We start from the raw sequence: 18,863 nt of genomic DNA, 5'->3' as shown, positions 1-18,863 counted from the left end.
TTTAACATTTTCCAAACTTTTATCAACAATTCTCAAACTCACTTGGCATGCCTCTTTATGGAAAAAATATTTAATATTAAATGATACAATATTAGCTGTATCGAAATCTAATAATTAAAAGACATGTGTGCAAAATAACCAAATCATCATTTCACCACTACTCTTAAAGGGAGTCTAAATCTTCTATCCTACTCTTCCTACTCTACTATATACTCCACAAATAAAAACAAGTCAAATGTTCATCTATTTTATTAAATGCTAAATTTATGCCTTCTATTATTTCAATTACCTAGAAAAAGAAAGGAGGAGTGTGGGTGAGTGGGACAGAAGATTTAGACTCCCTTAAAGGAGAGGTGTTAATGAATAATTATTTTTTACATAGGACAGAACTTAAGTACAGTATCTTAAGTGTTGTTCTTTAGATTCTTTTTCTTAACATTCAGTTATGTGTCTAAGAAATAGCACCTAAGTACTGTACCTAAATCTTATTCTCGTACATATATATGTTTCTCTTATTTATTAGATTTATATATGCCTAACGTGGTATCATTTGATACCAAATATTTTCTTTCATAAGTGGCATAATGTTTACCTGTTTATAGATGTTGGAATAGGACCGCCTATTAAAAGGAATTTACTCGCCTAGGGTCCATGTTTACCTGTTTATAGATGTTGGAATAGGACTGCCTATTAAAAGGAATTTACTCGCCCAGGGTCCATGTTGATTGTAGTAGTTCTAACCTCCAACTACTAAAAATAAGATTAATTACCTAGAAAAGGAAATTCCCGTCACTGCAAATTCAAGAGACGTATAAAAGAAAAAAGGTGCTTTTAACGGGTGCTGGACAGCACCCATTAATGTGTAATTTAAAATAAATTATTCACCTTTTTTTAGAAACGTGGAAAAAGTTAAATATGTATTAAATGTATGTCAGTTTAAATAAAGAAAGTCAAATAATTTTGTAATAAAATACAGCTAAAAAATAAAAAATAAAACTTTGTTAATTTCCTATGTAGGTGAGATTTGTGATTAATCATAAATGAATCACAGCTGGTTCATTAACAGGTGCTGGTCAGCACATGTTAACAAAGTCCAAGAAAAAAAAGGACTCGTTTGGTACATTAACTTAAACACATGTTTTAAGTTTTTAAATATCATTGCACGTATTTCAACACATTTTTTCACTCATATGTATTTTTAAAAAGGGTTATGCTAACGAGTGCTCTTAGAGCATTGATTAACAATCCATTTTTAGGAAAGTTTTGACATCACTTTTATGAGAAATGAAAAAAGCTGTCAAAATATTAATTGTTTTTTTTTCTTTTCCTATAAAAATTTTTTTTAATTGGATTGTTAACCAGTGCTCTAAGGGTACTCATTAGTATTTCCCTTTCAAAAATAACTGTAAATTTTATGTTTAAATACACGAAATCAAATGTTTCTGAAGTAACAAATAACAATCACCGGTTCATTCAAAAAAGTCATTTAAAGTTGTTGGTTTAAGGATATAGAGGGCGGGCTGTTGGTTTAAATGTACGTAGTGGGCGCGCACTGGGCAAACTGTTTATAAATGATACAACAATCACGTTAACAGGGGCAATTTTTTTTTGTCTATTACTTTAACATAATTTGATTATTTATTCTAAATTATATTTTATTAAAATATTCATTTTTCTTAATTTTTTAAATTAATTATTTTTCTTTACACACCACAGCCACCCTCCATTATATTTTCTTTCTTCCTCAAGAAATGCAAGAAAATAATTAAAAAAATGAAATGCAAAAATACAATGCTTGTCTATATTTGCACAAGTATTGTAGCAAAATTGCATTTTGCACAAAAGATGCATAAGCTAACGTGAGTGACTTTTAGGATTGGTAGAATAAAATTGGGCTCTTATTTCATTTTAACACAGTTGATAGTTGATACAAGTGATTACACACGTGTGAGCGCACCTAGGACAGAGATTACACATGTCCATATATTGCCTAGGGTGAGTGTCTATATAACCCAGCTAATTGATTCATGAGACAAATAAAAGAAGGGTAAATGTTACGCTAAAGTAACAATCACCTTTCAAAAGAAGGCACCTTTCAATTCTAGTTTAGAAATGGCTTCCAAACCTCACATTGTCATCTTCCCCTTCATGTCTAAAGGCCACACCATGCCTCTACTTGACCTTTCAAAGGCACTTAGCTACCAGGGCTTGAAGGTAACAATCATAACTACCCCTTCAAACTCTTCCTCTATTAGCTCATACATTTCACGCTACTCAAACATCCATCTTAAGGAAATACCATTCCCTCAAGTCCAAGAACTCCCCAAAGGCTGTGAAAACACGTCCCAACTTCATACACTTGACCAGCTCTTTCTATTTTATAATGCCACAAAACAACTTCAAGAACCTTTTGAAGAAATTCTTAGAGATATGTCCAAACTTCAAGACCCACCTGCATGTGTTATTTCTGATTCATTCTTAGGGTGGACTAATGCTTCGTGTTGCAATTTTGGTATCCCCAGGTTGGCTTTTCATGGGATGGGGGTCTTTGCAATGGCTGTGAAGAAATCTTTATCCATTCACCAAAATCACAGATGGATGAAGTCGGATACAGACAGTGTAGATGTAGAAGGAGTGCAACTTTGCTTTGAGCTCACAAAGTCGGATTTGCCAAATTCATTGAGGCAAATGGACAGTTTCTTGTCACAGTTCTATGTAGAAGCTGAAAAATCTGATTTGGGAAGTTGGGGTGTGATTGTTAATAGCTTTAGCGAGCTAGAAATAGACCACGTTGCCTCATTGGAATCTTTGTACGGGAATAACACTAGGGCATGGTGTGTTGGTCCATTCTTTCTATATAATCAAATGGAGAAAGCATCGATTGGGCCAAACCCTTATAGGGAATGGACCAACTGGTTGAATCAGCATGAGCATGAAAAGTCAGTGATTTATGTGTCATTTGGATCACAGGCTTATTTGTCTGACAACCAGCTTAATGAATTGGCCTATGGGTTGGTGCTATCTGGGAAAGATTACATATGTGTTGTGAATTCAAATAATTGGAACCCTCCAAGAGATATCAAAAAAGGGAGAGGATTATTTGTTAAAGAATGGGTGGATCAAAAATGGGTTCTGGCCCACAAGGCCATTGGTGGGTTCCTAAGCCACTGTGGGTGGAACTCTGTGTTGGAAAGCTTGTCAATGGAGGTTCCAATATTGGCATGGCCCATGCAAAATGAGCAGCACCTGAATGCCAAGTTCTTGGTGGAGGAGATGAAGGTGGGGCTTCAGCTTCCTACTGTGACACGGGATGGGAATACTGTGAGGCGTGAAGTGATCGGTGAAGCGGTGAAAGAGTTGATGGGAGGAGAGAGTGGGAAGAGAGTAAGAGACAAAGCAATTAAGATGGGAAAAATGGCAAAAAGAGCAGTGCAGGTTGGAGGGTCTTCTTACAAGTGCTTGAATGAGCTAATTGACCAACTAAGTCATGTGAGTCCTGTTGGGAATGGCAATGGCATCGTTCATTCAACGCTAGCTACTTCTGAATAATGTGGTAACCAAGTAATAACCACCTTTCATTGTGATTGTAATGAATAATGATATGCTTTGGTGACCTTAATTAATTATTAAATCTTGGTTAGAATTAAGTTGTGTTTTTTTTCTACTTCTACAAAATGTGGTAACCAAGTAAACAACCATTCATTGTGAAAGTAACGATTAATGACATGCTTTGGTGACCTTAATTATTAAATCCTGGTTAGAAATAAGTTTTTGTTGTTGTTGGGGAAGATCCTGTCATGGAAAATTTGAACTCAATGAAGCCTTGCAATGAGCTTTACTTTGAATGTACATATATAAAGAGCATGGATATGTGTTTAGTTTTGACCATGTGTCATGATCTCGACAATTTTAATCAATCTACGAGAATACTAGACCCAAGCCAAGTAGGTACATAAATAGGCTAGGATTCAAGTATATCAATTCTCCCTTTTAAGTGACTTATATGAATATTCATGTCTATTATTCAACAAACTATATAGTGACTTATAAGATTATTCATATATATTATTTAAACAAATCACATGATTTATTATAAAATTGATATAACTAAAACTACACCAATTTTGACCGAATCATTTCATATACCCATATTAGAATTATTTTCAAAATATAAATAAAATAAGCCTTTTATAAATAACCGAATTAAAAAATGAAGTGTACATGATTAGGTCTATTTGGGGAAGGAAAAATTACCAAGACTCCCTTAAAAATTACAACTCATCTCAAATTTTATTCCAAGCCGAAATAGAGTGTTCTCTAACAAAAATGCTCTAATTTTTTTGGTTGAAAACATTTTAATTAAGAAGAATGTTCATCTAACATTGATGCTTCATTTGTTTTGGTGAAAAATGATTTTCGCATTTTTTTTGGTGTTTGATGTGGAGAAAAATGCAAATCAATGGAAAACATTTTCTATGATTAAAGAAAAATGCTAAATACCAAAAAAAAAAAAAAAATTAGTTACAAAATTGGTTGTAACCTAAAGTTACAATTTTACTCAATATATTTTTATTGGAAGTGAATTTTGACAGATTTACAATTAGATTACATATTCTTCTTACATTCTTCATGCTTGCAAAATTTCTAAAAAATTAAAGTTAATAGTTATGTTATGAATAAATTGTTAAAATTGCAAGTTTTTGTAATTTGAAATTATGCATAAAATATAAACTTATAGATCATATAGTAAATAATATCCGATTAATACAAAATTTGACATGTGTATCAAGAGCATAAAAAACATGCAATTCAACGGTTAGATTTTCAAAATATGTAGTAATATTTATTTTATTGAGTAAGTTTGTGATCTTAAAGTATAACTAATTTTGTAACTAAATTTTGTCATTTTCAAAATCTTTACACCACACCACAAGACACTCTCCTCATGGTAACTTCTCTCTCTTTGCCACATCTCTTTCTCCACGTACTGAATGTTGAGAGAGCATTCTTTTTTTTTTTTTTTTTTCATCAGCTGAGGATCTTAAAAATGATCAACAAGAAGATAAAAAATGTTTTCCAGTTGAATGAACAAGAGACCAAAAGTGCACAATCGCCATGGAATGTAAATTTCTTATGTTGCAATATTTCAAGAAAAACTGTTTTCTGTTTTCAAGATAAATGTTTTCTGAGATCCAAATTTTAAGATAAACGTTTTCTGTTTTCAAGACATGACTGTATGTTACAGATTTGAACAAGGGACCTTTATTTTATTTTTTATTTTTTAAATTTTTTGAAAGGAAGGGACATGATTAAGTTTGACCCAATTTGAGATGAATAAATATAAATAGTAAATACTAATAAGGAAGCGTGAAACAGCCTCTCTCTCTTCTTCTTTTTTCTTTTTTTTTTCTTTTTTCTTTTTGAACGAAAAAACTAGTTACTATTCATCATAGGTGGCTACTAAGCTATTTATAACCAAATTAGTTGGAATATGCACCACGTAACATATGAATTGGCCAAGTGAGAGAGTCAGAGACTGATAAATCTCTAACTATCACGACAATTACGCATCATTTAGTCTTCTATTTTCACCTCTTATTTCAAATTCTAAACTATACTCTCATTAACCTTGTTTTTTCTTCCATGAATTCTTTCTAGCAGCACATCATTTGTGAGTGATCTCTCTCTAAATCTGCTTGTTCTATTATCTTTTTATTGAGGAAAAATTAAGGTTTGGAACAATTGCTTAGCTTTTTGAACATATGTTACTATATCTTTTAATTTTGTTGATAATTCAATTGTTGGAATTAGGAGATTTTGAACCTTGAATATCTTTGTTGGAAACACAAACTACTATATTTTTTTGTATATTAAATTGGTCTTTCAATTTTTATATGTGCAACAGGTTTGCTACCATTAGTAGTGTTTGCTGCATTTCATTTAATTTCAATCACAAATTGACATGCCATAAAAATAGCTATTATATGTTTGAATTTTTGTTCTTTGAACAGGAATTGATTACTGATATTAGCGCTTGATTACTATTTTTCTGGTTCAGTCATAGCACACTAAAATCAAATAGAGAAGATGTCAGCTGAACCTGGTCCTTCATATGCACCAAAAAACATCCTATTAACTGGTGCAGCCGGCTTCATAGCCTCCCATGTAACCAGCAGGCTAATCAAGAAATATCCAAACTACAAGATTGTTGCCCTTGATAAGCTAGACTACTGTTCCAGCTTCAAGAATCTCCAATCTTGTCTCAACTCCTCAAACTTCAAATTCGTCAAGGGTGATATTGGTTGTGCTGACCTTGTCAATTACCTCTTGGTAGCAGAGGACATTGACACTATAATGCACTTTGCTGCCCAAACCCATGTGGATAATTCCTTTGGGAACTCCTTTGAATTCACCACCAACAATATATATGGCACACATGTACTTCTTGAGGCTTGCAAAGTTACTGGGCTCGTCAAAAGGTTCATCCATGTTAGTACTGATGAAGTTTATGGGGAGACTGATTTAGAGACTGACATTGGCAATCCTGAGGCCTCTCAGCTTCTTCCCACCAATCCATACTCTGCCACAAAAGCAGGCGCGGAAATGCTTGTCATGGCTTATAATAGATCCTATGGCCTCCCAACAATAACAACTCGAGGCAATAATGTGTATGGCCCTAATCAATATCCAGAAAAGCTTATACCGAAATTCATTCTCCTTGCCATGAAGGGAGAGAAGTTGCCGATCCATGGTAATGGCTCAAATGTGAGAAGCTATTTATATTGTGAGGATGTTGCTGAAGCATTTGATGTCATACTTCATAAAGGGGTTATTGGACATGTATACAATATTGGCACTCAAAAGGAAAGGGGAGTCTTGGATGTGGCTGAGGACATTTGCAAGCTGTTTGGATTGGATCCTAAAGAAGCCATAAGTTTTGTTCAAGACAGACCATTTAATGACCAGAGGTACTTCTTGGATGATCAAAAGCTAAAGAAGCTTGGCTGGGATGAAAGGACCTCTTGGGAGGATGGGCTAAAGATGACAATGGAGTGGTATACTAAGAATCCTAATTGGTGGGGTGATGTATCTTCTGCTCTTCACCCACACCCTGGTGTTTCCATGATAACTCAATCCAGTGATGATGCTTGGTTCTTTCAGTATGGGCACACGAGAATTACAAGAGAATTCAGTCTGAGTAATGGCAGTTCAGGATTGAAATTCTTGATATATGGAAGGACAGGTTGGCTAGGTGGATTATTAGGGAAGCTCTGTGAAGACCAGGGCATAGTCTATGAATATGGGAAGGGAAGACTGGAAGATAGGAAGTCACTCTTGGAGGATATAAGGAGAGTAAGGCCAAGCCATGTGTTTAATGCAGCGGGAGTTACTGGGAGGCCAAATGTTGATTGGTGTGAATCACACAAGGTTGAAGCAATTAGAACTAATGTGGTGGGTACATTAACTTTAGCTGATGTTTGCAAGGACCAAGGTCTGTTGATGATTAATTTTGCCACTGGCTGCATATTTGAGTATGACAAGGAGCACCCCCAAGGATCATGTATAGGATTCAAGGAGGAAGATAAGCCTAATTTTACCGGTTCCTTCTATTCCAAGACTAAGGCCATGGTAACTATTACATACATCACATTTTATATGTTATTTTTTTTACCTCATGTATTGAATTTCCTAGCACACACATGCACACACACGCAAAATGGACCATAATTAATTCCAGGCTTAAAAATTTAGTGCCCCCCAAGGATGTTCTGTTAATGAGAAATTTTTGATGTGTCAAGGCTTGTTGTACTCAATATGTAATTGATAAAATCGATATAGGGGAGCTGAGTTGAGCCTTTTGAAATTGCATCCAAAATCTTTAACAATATTAATCACAAATGAATTGGCAAATAAACAGGTGGAGCAGCTTATAATAGAATATGAGAATGTCTGCACTCTCAGGGTTCGAATGCCAATATCATCAGATCTCAGCAACCCAAGAAACTTCATCACGAAGATCAGTCGTTACAACAAAGTGGTGAACATACCCAATAGCATGACGGTACTAGATGAGCTCCTACCCATCTCCATTGAGATGGCAAAGAGGAATTGCAGTGGAATTTGGAACTTCACCAATCCAGGAGTTATAAGTCACAATGAGATTTTAGAGATGTACAGAGATTACATTGACCCAAAATTCACTTGGGTGAATTTCAATTTGGAGGAACAAGCCAAGGTGATAGTAGCTCCAAGGAGTAACAATGAGTTGGATGCTTCGAAGCTCAAAAACGAGTTCCCCGAATTGCTATCAATCAAAGATTCAATCATCAAATATGTCTTTGAGCCTAACAAGAAGACTTGAATATTCATTTTTGTTGCAATTAAGGAAAAATTTGTATCTCCGAGTTCTGGAGATGGAAGGTGACAATTTTACCATAAGGTTATTCTTTTTATTTTCATATTCATTGTTGTAATTTTTTTTGATCAGTATATTCATTGTTATATTTCATTTACTTAGTAGCTTCTTTCTTGGATAATCTCATGTCAGGGCCGGCTCAGTGTATTTTTGGGTTTAAGGCGACAATTTTATATAAGGCCTTACCTATTATATTTTTTTAGTCATTTGTAAGATTTTCATGCATTGTTTATCTAAAAACAAATTTATCTAGAGGTCCTTTTGACATTTAATTAAGTTTTATTTTTATAAATTTTTCAGATACAAGTAAATATTTTTTAAAAAAATCTATAAAATAAAAAATGATTTTTTATTAAAAGATAGAAAATGATAAAATAATATTTAAAGAGTAGAACAGTAAAACCTGATTTATAAAAAGACACTATTGAAGCGTTAGATTATCAATAGATCATCTACCGCTCTCAACCTGCAAAAAAAAATGATAATTAGTTCTAATCAAACAAATAAAATGAGCACTTCTATTTTACCAAAAAAAAGGAAAAAAGAAAAGAAAAAGTGCACCTCTAAGAAAATGTAAAACGAAAAACGAAAAACGAAAAACAATTAAGAAAAAGTAAACTAAGTGCCCGTTTGGATTCAAATGAATCCAGCGTTTTTAGAGTTTGCGTTTTCTGATTTTTTTTTTTTTTTTCCTCCAGCCGCACTATTTAACCAAGTCAACCGTAAACAGTGCATTTGTGCACTGTTTACGGACCCATAAATTCCACTTTTCAGTAACTTTTTCATTAAAAATAGGTCCCACGACACTATTCACACATTTAAAAATTATTTTGCTACAGTGTTTTCAATTTCAATTTTCAGTTTCAGCAAAAATAAGCTCAATCCAAACAGAATTTAAAGCACAAAGAAGTTTCTGGTGAAATACAATTAAAAAATTCACCTGTACAACACCATAGAAAATGCAAAGCCTTTTCATTCATCTCCTTTACCAAATATCAAACTACCTAGACCTAGTTACCAAGTACTTAAACCCACCAGTATAGAGAAAATTAAATTTTTTTTTTAAAAAAATGGTCAAGCTGCCCAAGAAAGATAGAAGAATTTCGGAAAAGGAAAGACTTTTATTTCACATGTTCAAGAGATTGCCGAGATTAAAGGGGAGGGGACCTAAACAGCTCTAACTACCAACCGATTCAGGGAGAGATGAGGGGATAGAGCTAACAACAACTTTGGTTGATTGAGGGAGAATATTTCAGGTAATAAATTTTAATTTTGGAGAGGGTTATGAGATTGTTCTATCTTTTTAGCGTGTGCATTGTGCAGGACTAGAGTCTAAATTCATAGGCATAGAAAGGAATTTCAACCATCGGAAGGAGAGAGTCAAACAAAGACAAATTGCACGCCTAGAGAGAAAGAGAGAGAGATTTTCATGCATTGGCTAAATTTTGGTGTTTAATTAACACGTAGACAAGATAATTACTAGTGTAAATTTTTCTTCTAATTTTTTTGAAAGAATTCATATATAAATATTTGGGTTTTTTTGGGTTTAGTATTTTGGATTTTTAAGCAATACGTAGGCCTTCTTTCACCCATTGTTGGGGCCTTCTCTCACTTGGGGCCTTAGACAATGGCCTCTGTTGCATCCTAGGTTGAGCCGTCCTGTCTCATGCCTGCAAATTAGATTCTAATTCAGACGACTGTCTCTTTACTTTGAGTTACAATATAGTCTACTTGTTCTCCAACTTTTTGATACAACAGAAGTTTCAAGGGGCTACAAATAGTAAGTAGAAGAAAGACTCTTCCATTTTAATCTCCACGTTTATGGGCCTACTATTATAACAGAAGGCCGAGGCAAATGATAAAAAAAAGTGTCACAAACATTTTGTGTTGGGCATCCAAAATACCCACTCTCTATCAACTGGAATTTGGCAAGCAATCCTCAGAGGGGGTAGTCCTGAAAATGAACTATAGTAAGATTTAACTGAAATGGTCCATAACTTAAGGCCATTACATTTACATCTACAGCATAGTGCTTACTTGAGAAATTATTGATCCTAGTGGCCATGCCACAAGCAACACTTGGCTTTGGATGTCATCCTTGATTATTTTATTCGTAGCTCTTTCAGAGAGGTTTATATGAGACTAACATAATCAAACACTTCATTTTCTTGCTAAAATACACCGAAATCAATGGAGAAACAGGCTTTGTAACCGAGCACCAAGCCGAAAACTGAAGTAGTAGAACAAATTTTAGTACATAGCTTAAGGGCTCGATTTGAATTTCTAGCAAAATTTGGAGGAGATTGTGAGGGGACTTAGCATGGACACAAGCTATATAGGCCTCCAAATATGCAAACTTACAACATAAATACAAAACGAAGACAGCCCTATCTATGATAATATGGATGGAGCCAGCTAATAACTTTTTTTTTTTTTTTTGAGAGAGCCAGCTAATAATTTAATGTTTAGAATTTCTTTAATTTATTTATGTAATTGGTTATTTTCTTTTTCAATTTGGTTTTAGGAATTTAATTATTTTTTTTACTAGGTTATTAAAGTAATTTTTTATACCTACTGATCCACTATGATAATAAGTTTGAAACTTCAATATCATGTGAAAAAGAGTAAACTCCAATTATTGTTTGCTTGTTTTACTGTTTTCTTGTTTTCCTAGTGTACTACACCCTTATGACATTAAGTTTACAAACTAATATGTCATCAATTAATAGCAATAATATATATATATATATATATATATATATATAAATTCAAACATTCATTTATGAGACAGTTAAAGTCCTTCAATAACAATCATAACCACATTAGTTTCTAAGGTTTATATAATAAAATTTAGGATAAACTATGTATTTGGTCTCTATCCTATACACTATATTTCAATTTGGTCTCTAACCCTTCAATTGTGTCAATTTGGTCTCTAACCTTTTTGTGTTGTATCAATTTAATTTCTGTTGTTATATCTTGGTTGAAAATTGATGACATGTCAAACGGCCAAAATAAAATTTTAGTGTATTATCACATCAATGAAAGCTAATTTTTATTTTTATTTTTGGCCATTAGACGCGTCATCAATTTTCATCCAAATAACGGTAAGGACTAAATTGATACGGTACTGAAAAGTTAGGGACTAAATTGACACAACTAAAATATTAAGGACCAAATTGAAATATGGTATATAAGATAGGGACCAAATACATAGCTCTTATGTTATGCAAATTATATTACCAATTAGTTATGAGTAATTTAATCCAACTTTATTTTAATTTAATTGATTCTTTTTTAGAAAGAGAGAGTTTCAACCTATGGCGTTCACTGCTAATGATAACTTTTTATCAACAAATGAAGACACCAATTAGTTTTTATACTTAGATTTTCATGATAATCGATTAGAGATAAGCAGAAGATATCATGTCTATACTATATAAAAAGATGATCCCGACATCTTGCACGCAATGATTTGCTTAAATGTTTTTTGATATAAGGTTGTTTCACATATGCCATCTCCTCTACGAACTTGCTCACTTGTTATACTTTTGACCTTTGAAGAAAACAATATTATTTCATGTGAATTTTTCTAGATTTCATGTGAATGAAATGCATGTCTTCTAATCTACATGTCATGTGAATGAAATGTATGCTTTCTAATCTAGTCATGTGAGGGACATTTATTATTTAAGAGACGTGAAAATCATATTTTACTTTTATTTCAACTCCTCACTTTTTTATCTGATAATTTAATAGTTAAGTTATAAAGGGTATTAATTGAGTTATAAAATTTTTAATATTTTTCTCATTATTATTTAATTAATGTAATACAAGTTTAATGACTATATGCTAGGATTTTAAATCTTATGCATGAGAAACATAATTTCATGTGAAACTTCATGAAATTATGTTTCAAATGAGATAAAATTCATTCACATGTCAAACAAATAAATTCGAATTCATACAAGGCAATCAAATAAAAATCCTGATGTATCATGGCATGAAATTCCACAAAATTCAATGATATTCATTAACCTTTCATGATCTTATCTGTCACTTCGTGTGCAAGGTATTTATCCTATGTTACTTTTCTATTGAGACCTATCACATCCAAATGCGTATGGGAAACAAATAATTTTTTCAATAAATATATTTTACGTTAAAATAAACAGAGGGTAAGTCCCTTGAAGCACCAACGATAATGATGATAGAGAGCGTAAGTTCCTAGAAGCACCAACAATAATGCTGATAGATAAAGAAGACAAAGAAGAATAAGTCAGTAATGATCCAATTCCTACTCGATGTTAACGTTTTAGTCCTATGTGATTAAGACATCCCAACAAATACACTAATAACACGTGGGGTTTTGGTACTACTGGTAAGTGTTTGAAGGATTTAATCATTGGCGGATGCAATCAGGCGTGTTGCAGGATCCGGGAAAGTTAGAGAAGATAAGGTTCCGAGAAGCCAATTGGTAGCAGGAGCTTGGAAGGCTCAATTACATTGGGTAGACTAGGTTTGGAGGGTCTTTTGTCATTCATGTACTCCAACTTTATTCTCTAGTGGATCGATTACCGCTTGGAGGACGGCGGAAAGGTTTTTCGCCGAATTCTTCAATTTCCTCTTCAATAACACATCTCGGTGTTATCTTGTATTTACATCTCTCTTCCCTACTCTTAAGCTTTACTTTATATCATTGATAATGGATGAATATGACTTAGAGCAGTGTTATGGGTTGTTTGCGTTCATTTACTCTTATTCCGCACTTAGTTTAAGTTAAAGTAAAAACAATTTAGTCGTAATTTTAATTTGGGGGTCTAAACATGCTCTTGTGTTTTCACACATATTCGAGCTTTCATGAACAATTGATTTCTTTCACTTTAGTTTTTTTTAAATAATATATTTTACTAATAATTTCCATTAAAGACTAGCACATTTCATCACATGATGTATACATTTTTTTTCCCCACATAATCAATCATTTTGAAAAATTATCGTATTAACCATGATATAATTAAATTTGTTAATTTTAATGGAAAAAACAATCATAGGGATTAAGGATAAATTTGTTACAAACTTAATGTGCAAGAGATTAATTGTCTGAATCAAAAAACTCCAATAACAAAGTAGAAAAGAATGTAACAAAAAATATTAGAGGTTTCCTTTATTTAAGATCGTTAATTTAGGCAAAGGTGCATATAGTTCCATACTTCCATTTTCTTTCTTACAGTGTTGCCTTTGTTTTGTTTTGTTTTGTTTTATTTATTTTTTTGAGAAGATTCTTACAATATTGCTTGAAGTGGCATACGCGTATTCCCCACCCAAAAAAACTAAAGATAAAAAGGAGTGTCATAGTTAAACGCACTTACATCCAATAAGAGCATTAGAGCAGTGAAGCTAAATAGGTATATAGCCATTTTAGCTTCATCAAAATACAAAAATGCATGTTGCAGTAGTGGTTCTATAGGTAAAATTTTTTAGCTTCTTGCTACAGTGCACAACTATTTATGGCTGTGCACTGTAGCAAGAAGCTAAAAAAAAAAAATTTACTAACTTCTCTCTCTTCTCTCATTAAACAAATATTCTCTCTCTCTCTCTCTCTCTCTCTCTCTCTCTCTCTCTCTCTTCGGCTTCTTTTTTCCTCATTTTTTTTTTCTCTCTAGCCGTCTAGTGCCTCCCTCATCCCTCTCTGTTGGAGCTTGATTTCTGGCTTTCCACTGACCCAGCTGCTAGGTTTCCACCGATCTTCATCTTCATCTTCATCTGTGCTGGGTTTTTGCCGACCTAGCTCGTCGAATCACCCCTTCCGCTGACCTAACTTGCCGACCCATGCCGTGTTTGTGCTGTGTTGGTGACTTTTGATTTTGTTTGTGATTGGTGATTTTTGTTTTTGTTTGTGATTGGTGATTTTGTTTGGTCTAAGTTGAGGAAAAAGATTGAGGATTTGGGTTGGTGGTTTTTTTTTTTTTTTTTTTGGCTATGGATGTTATTATTATTATTATTCTAATGAGTTATTTGTATTATTTTAATCAAATAACTAAAAATACAAATCCATTGATGTTGGGTGTGAAGGGGTAAAATAGATAAAGTGACTTTTGTAGGTGCCAAATAGCTATATTTTTAGTTCCACTACTATGGATACTCTAATAATAATAATAATAATAATAATAATAATAATAATACTAAGGTAGTTAGTACAAATTTAATAATATGGTACTAATATAATGGACAAAGTTTAGTTACAAAATTGGTTATGGCCTAGGATTACAATTTTACTCGATAAAATAAACATTGTTACATATTTTGAAAATCTAACCGTTAAATTGCATGTTCTTTATGCTCTTAATACACATATCAATTTTTGTGTCAATTGGATATTATTTATTATATGATCTATAAGTTTATATTTTATGCATAATTTTAAATTAAATAAACTTGCAATTTAAACAATTTATTAATAACATAACTATTGATTTTTGATTTTTTAGAAATTTTGCAAGCATGAAGGATATAAGAAGAAGATGTAATCCAATGGTGGATTTGTCAAAATTCACTTCCAATAAAAGGATATTGAGTAAGGTTATAAGTTTAGGCTACAACTAATTTTGTAGCAAAACTTTGTCCATAATGTAATTGCTTGGTCATTGGTTTTGTATAAAAAGGTTGAAACTTTGGCTGCACCTTCCCCCTGTACAAAACACTCTGGAGTTTAGGAGGAAATGATTCGAGTTGCAAAGCTAACAATATATTATAATTATCTTTAAAACAAAAAAATGTTGAAACTTTGAAATATATATAAGATAATTGAAGGTGATAGAAGCATGCATGCATGTTCCAAAATCCATTTCATATTTGTTACAAAAGTGTATGATCCCAAATTCAGAATTCAACTCGGTTGGCTTCATTAACGTCGTATATAATTCCTACCATCTTTAATTATCCCACCTTTTTTTTTTTTTGAGAATCTAATTATCCCACCTTGATGGTCATTCGAAGAAAAAATAAATAAATAAAAACTTTATATAGTGCTCACTAGTACTGCGAACCAAGATTGACAAAATCAACGTTTCCCAAAAAAAAAATTTGACAAAATCAATTTTTATATATAAAATAAATAAATAAAGGCCAGCGTACTATCACCATTACTTCTCATTATAAACATTTGAAATCGGTACACAAAATCAACTTTTCTACGATTCTACTACATATTTTTTTTTTTTTTTTTTGAGAGGTACGACATATTTTCATTTGAATGACTGCTAAAGGTACACTTAAATATTTACAATTAAGTGTATAATATAGTAGTAGATTAGAAAGAAACTTGCAGACTTTTATTTTAGGACTTATTCAAACCGAAGGATAATATTCTGTGTGTTTTTAAAAACGTGGGGTGACTATAGGATTATTTCAATTACAATATTACAAAAGAATCCAAAACACCGTGAGGCGTGAATCATACAGATAAGTAAAAAAAAGGGAGGTAATGGCTGATTAAGAAACTTAAATTAATCAAAGTTTAATAAAAAGAAAGTTTGAACGTATTGAGTCGTTGATAAATAAATAAAATACAAATATATGAAATATATATATATATATATATAAATTATATATAATTTTTTTTTTCAAGTCAAGGCTCATTTGTTTTTGAACCCCTACTTATCTTGTGTCATGGAAAAAGATTTATTAGATGCATGGAATCTTTGATGATGCAATAAGTTTTAGTCAAGATTGGATTTGATTTGACAATTTGTTTGTTTTCATTAAGGCTGTAAATAAACCAAGCCGATCGCAAACAATTCGGGCTTCGTTTGATAAAAAACTCGTTCATGTTTGTTTGTTTGTTTATAAACAAGTCAAGTTTAAGCTTTAATTTTAGGCTTGTTTAATAAACGAGCTGAGCCCGAGTAAAAAATATTGTTCGTGAATAAGCTCGTGAATACCAAAACTCAATACAAAAGTAACAAAACAAGTTAACCTTAGGCTTATTTATGAGTTTGGTAATAAAATTGATATGAGCTTGACAAAGAAACTCATATCCTTCTAAGACTTTAATTAATTATAAGCTCTTCCTAGTAGCTGGGTAGCTAGCTAGATTATGAGACTACCCTTTCCGAGGATGATTTTGTGAATTCGACATACAAGAAGGCTTCTCTCGGGCTTTCGCTTGGCTTTCTTTTATTTTATGGTTGGACCAAGAGGTGCTAGTTTGTTGTGTGTGGCAATGAGCCTCCCGCCCTTTCTATCTAGTGGATCCAATCCAGATCTAGATGTAGTATACATACAAGAATAAGAAGGTCTCGAAGAGCCTAGAGACCGATCATCCAAATCAAATATGCTAGATAATAAACTTAATATAAGTTTGATAATATACTTGTGTTGGATTTCAAACTCAAAAACATGATATCGGCCTTGAATTTGGGCTTAATATAGAGCTCAAGCTTGGCTTGACTAATAAATCAAGTCAAGCCGAGTTCTAACTTTTATACTTTATAACAAACTCAAACTTAAACGTTATTTGTAGACTTGTATCAAGCTCAAGCCAAACTTGAACATTTTGCTTTTGTTGTCGAGCCGAGCTTGAACATTTACTACTCGACAAAACTCGGCTGTTTACGACCCTAGTTTCCATAGTTCAAATTGGAGTTATGTTTACGCTTTATTTGTTTCCGGAGCCGCCACTGAAGAAAAGTATCATTACTTTGAAAAATATTCTTGAGCCGCCAACAAGTTAGTCAAAAAATGTTCAGTTAAATAATAGGTGTCTCTAAATTCTCTCAATGAGTGTCTATAAGAGAGAGGGAGAGAGCGAAGCAAGAAGAGAAAATTAAGATGGCAGTTTTCGGCGAAGAATTTGATGTAATAGTGGTGGGAGCTGGCGTCATGGGCAGCTCAACCGCGTATCAAGTTTCGAAAAGAGGTCACAAAGTCCTCCTTCTCGAGCAGTTCGATTTCTTCCATATGCGTGGCTCATCTCACGGCGAGTCTCGTACTATACGTTCAGCTTACCCAGAGGAATACTACTATCCCATGGTGATGGAGTCCTACAAACTCTGGGAAGAAGCCGAGTCCCACATTGGCTACAAGGTTTACTTCAAGGCTCAACAGTTCGACATGGGTTCGTCTGAAGATAAGCGTCTCCGTGAAGTCATAGCCACTTGTCAGAAATACTCTGTACCACATGAAATTCTTGACCGTCAACAAGTTTCTGACAAGTTTTCAGGCAGGTTCGATATTCCTGACAATTGGGTTGGAGTGTGTAGTAGTGATGGTGGTGTGATAAAAGCCACTAAAGCAGTGTCGATGTTTCAAACTCTGGCGCTTCAAAACGGTACTGTTCTTAGGGACTGCATGGAAGTGAAAGATATAAGAAAAGATGGTGTGAAAGGAGGTGTGTGGGTTTACACTAGCAATGGTGAAAAGTTTTGGGGTAAAAAATGTGTGGTGACAGTTGGGGCTTGGACTACAAAGTTAGTTAAAACGGTTAGTGGGAATGATTTGCCTATACAACCTTTGGAGACTATGGTGTGTTATTGGAAGATTAAGGAGGGACATGGGGATAAGTATGCAATTGGTGGTGATTTTCCAACCTTTTCATCCTATGGTGAGCCGCGTATATTCGGAACGCCGTCCATGGAGTTTCCAGGATTGATTAAGGTTGCCGTGCATGGGGGATATCCATGTGATCCGGATAATAGACCATGGGGACCTGGAATGGCATTGGGGAGTTTGAAACAATGGGTGGAAGAAAGGCTATCAGGCTTGGTTGATTCAGGAGAGCCTGTGGCCACACAGTTGTGCATGTATTCGATGACCCCAGATAAGAATTTTGTGATTGATTTCTTGGGTGGAGAGTTTGGGAAGGATGTTGTAGTCGGAGGTGGGTTTTCAGGGCATGGTTTCAAGATGAGTCCAGTGGTGGGGAGAATACTCGCTGACCTTGTGCTTACTGGGGAGGCAAAAGGAGTTGAGCTAAAGCACTTCAGGATTGGAAGGTTTGAGGAGAACCCTGAAGGGAATTTCAAAGATATTTTACATCATTGATGTAATTAGCTATCATCCCTCAACGATTGAGTAAAAGCCCATTTCCAATTCCGTGTAATAAATGATTGTGTACAATTGTTGGCAATAGTGTCTTATGTTTGATTATGCTGCAATTGTTAGCAACCTCTCTCTTAACATACCAGTACCTTATTAATGTTGGATATTTTTATAGAAATACTGTATTTTATATTAATACTCATTTATGTGAATTGGGGAAATCAATTACTCCTTAATGACAAATATGTTGATTGCTAAATTTTGAAATTCAGATATAAATCATAATTTGAATAGCTATTGTCAATAGTTTTTTATTAGAAAATTTATGAACATTAACATGATTTTAAGACTATCATTACCAGCATATTTGGTTTTATTACAATATGTACTTTCCTTTATAAACGTT

At 33.4% G+C, this 18,863-nt stretch overlaps 3 protein-coding genes across 4 annotated transcripts; all 3 read left to right on the top strand.

Moving 5' to 3' along the window:
* The first annotated feature begins 2,052 nt into the window (after positions 1-2,052).
* LOC115969807 (UDP-glycosyltransferase 90A1-like) lies at positions 2,053-3,647 on the top strand. The gene has a single exon (XM_031089423.1). It carries the CDS (start codon positions 2,113-2,115, stop codon positions 3,547-3,549), a length of 1,437 nt encoding a protein of 478 aa, XP_030945283.1. The 5' UTR covers positions 2,053-2,112; the 3' UTR covers positions 3,550-3,647.
* LOC115969806 (trifunctional UDP-glucose 4,6-dehydratase/UDP-4-keto-6-deoxy-D-glucose 3,5-epimerase/UDP-4-keto-L-rhamnose-reductase RHM1-like) lies at positions 3,481-8,513 on the top strand. 2 transcript variants are annotated; one of them, XM_031089422.1, is made up of 3 exons: positions 3,481-3,561; positions 6,059-7,629; positions 7,919-8,513. In XM_031089422.1, the coding sequence occupies exons 2-3, from the start codon at positions 6,088-6,090 to the stop codon at positions 8,360-8,362; spliced, it is 1,986 nt and encodes a 661-aa protein (XP_030945282.1). In that variant the 5' UTR covers positions 3,481-3,561; positions 6,059-6,087; the 3' UTR covers positions 8,363-8,513. The 2 variants fall into 2 exon arrangements, with proteins under 2 accessions (XP_030945282.1, XP_030945281.1); XM_031089421.1 differs by lacking the exon at positions 3,481-3,561 and adding an exon at positions 5,593-5,671.
* An 8,413-nt stretch (positions 8,514-16,926) lies between these two features.
* Positions 16,927-18,626, top strand: LOC115969805 (probable sarcosine oxidase). Its single transcript, XM_031089420.1, has one exon. The coding sequence runs from the start codon at positions 17,249-17,251 to the stop codon at positions 18,458-18,460; it is 1,212 nt and encodes a 403-aa protein (XP_030945280.1). The 5' UTR covers positions 16,927-17,248; the 3' UTR covers positions 18,461-18,626.
* The last annotated feature ends 237 nt before the right edge of the window (positions 18,627-18,863 follow it).

Source organism: Quercus lobata, chromosome 12 (genome assembly GCF_001633185.2).
Source record: "Quercus lobata isolate SW786 chromosome 12, ValleyOak3.0 Primary Assembly, whole genome shotgun sequence".
Taxonomy (NCBI): Eukaryota; Viridiplantae; Streptophyta; class Magnoliopsida; order Fagales; family Fagaceae; genus Quercus; species Quercus lobata.
Note: the sequence above shows the minus strand (reverse complement) of the source record. Positions and strands in the feature narration are given on the sequence as shown.

Excerpts from the sequence above, each read along its gene's own strand:
- LOC115969807 (XM_031089423.1), top strand. The coding sequence starts at position 2,113 with ATGGCTTCCAAACCTCACATTGTCATCTTCCCCTTCATGTCTAAAGGC.
- LOC115969806 (XM_031089422.1), top strand. The coding sequence starts at position 6,088 with ATGTCAGCTGAACCTGGTCCTTCATATGCACCAAAAAACATCCTATTA. Across the intron at positions 7,630-7,918 it reads ATTCCAAGACTAAGGCCATG|GTGGAGCAGCTTATAATAGA; the intron begins GTAACTATTACA and ends GCAAATAAACAG.
- LOC115969805 (XM_031089420.1), top strand. The coding sequence starts at position 17,249 with ATGGCAGTTTTCGGCGAAGAATTTGATGTAATAGTGGTGGGAGCTGGC.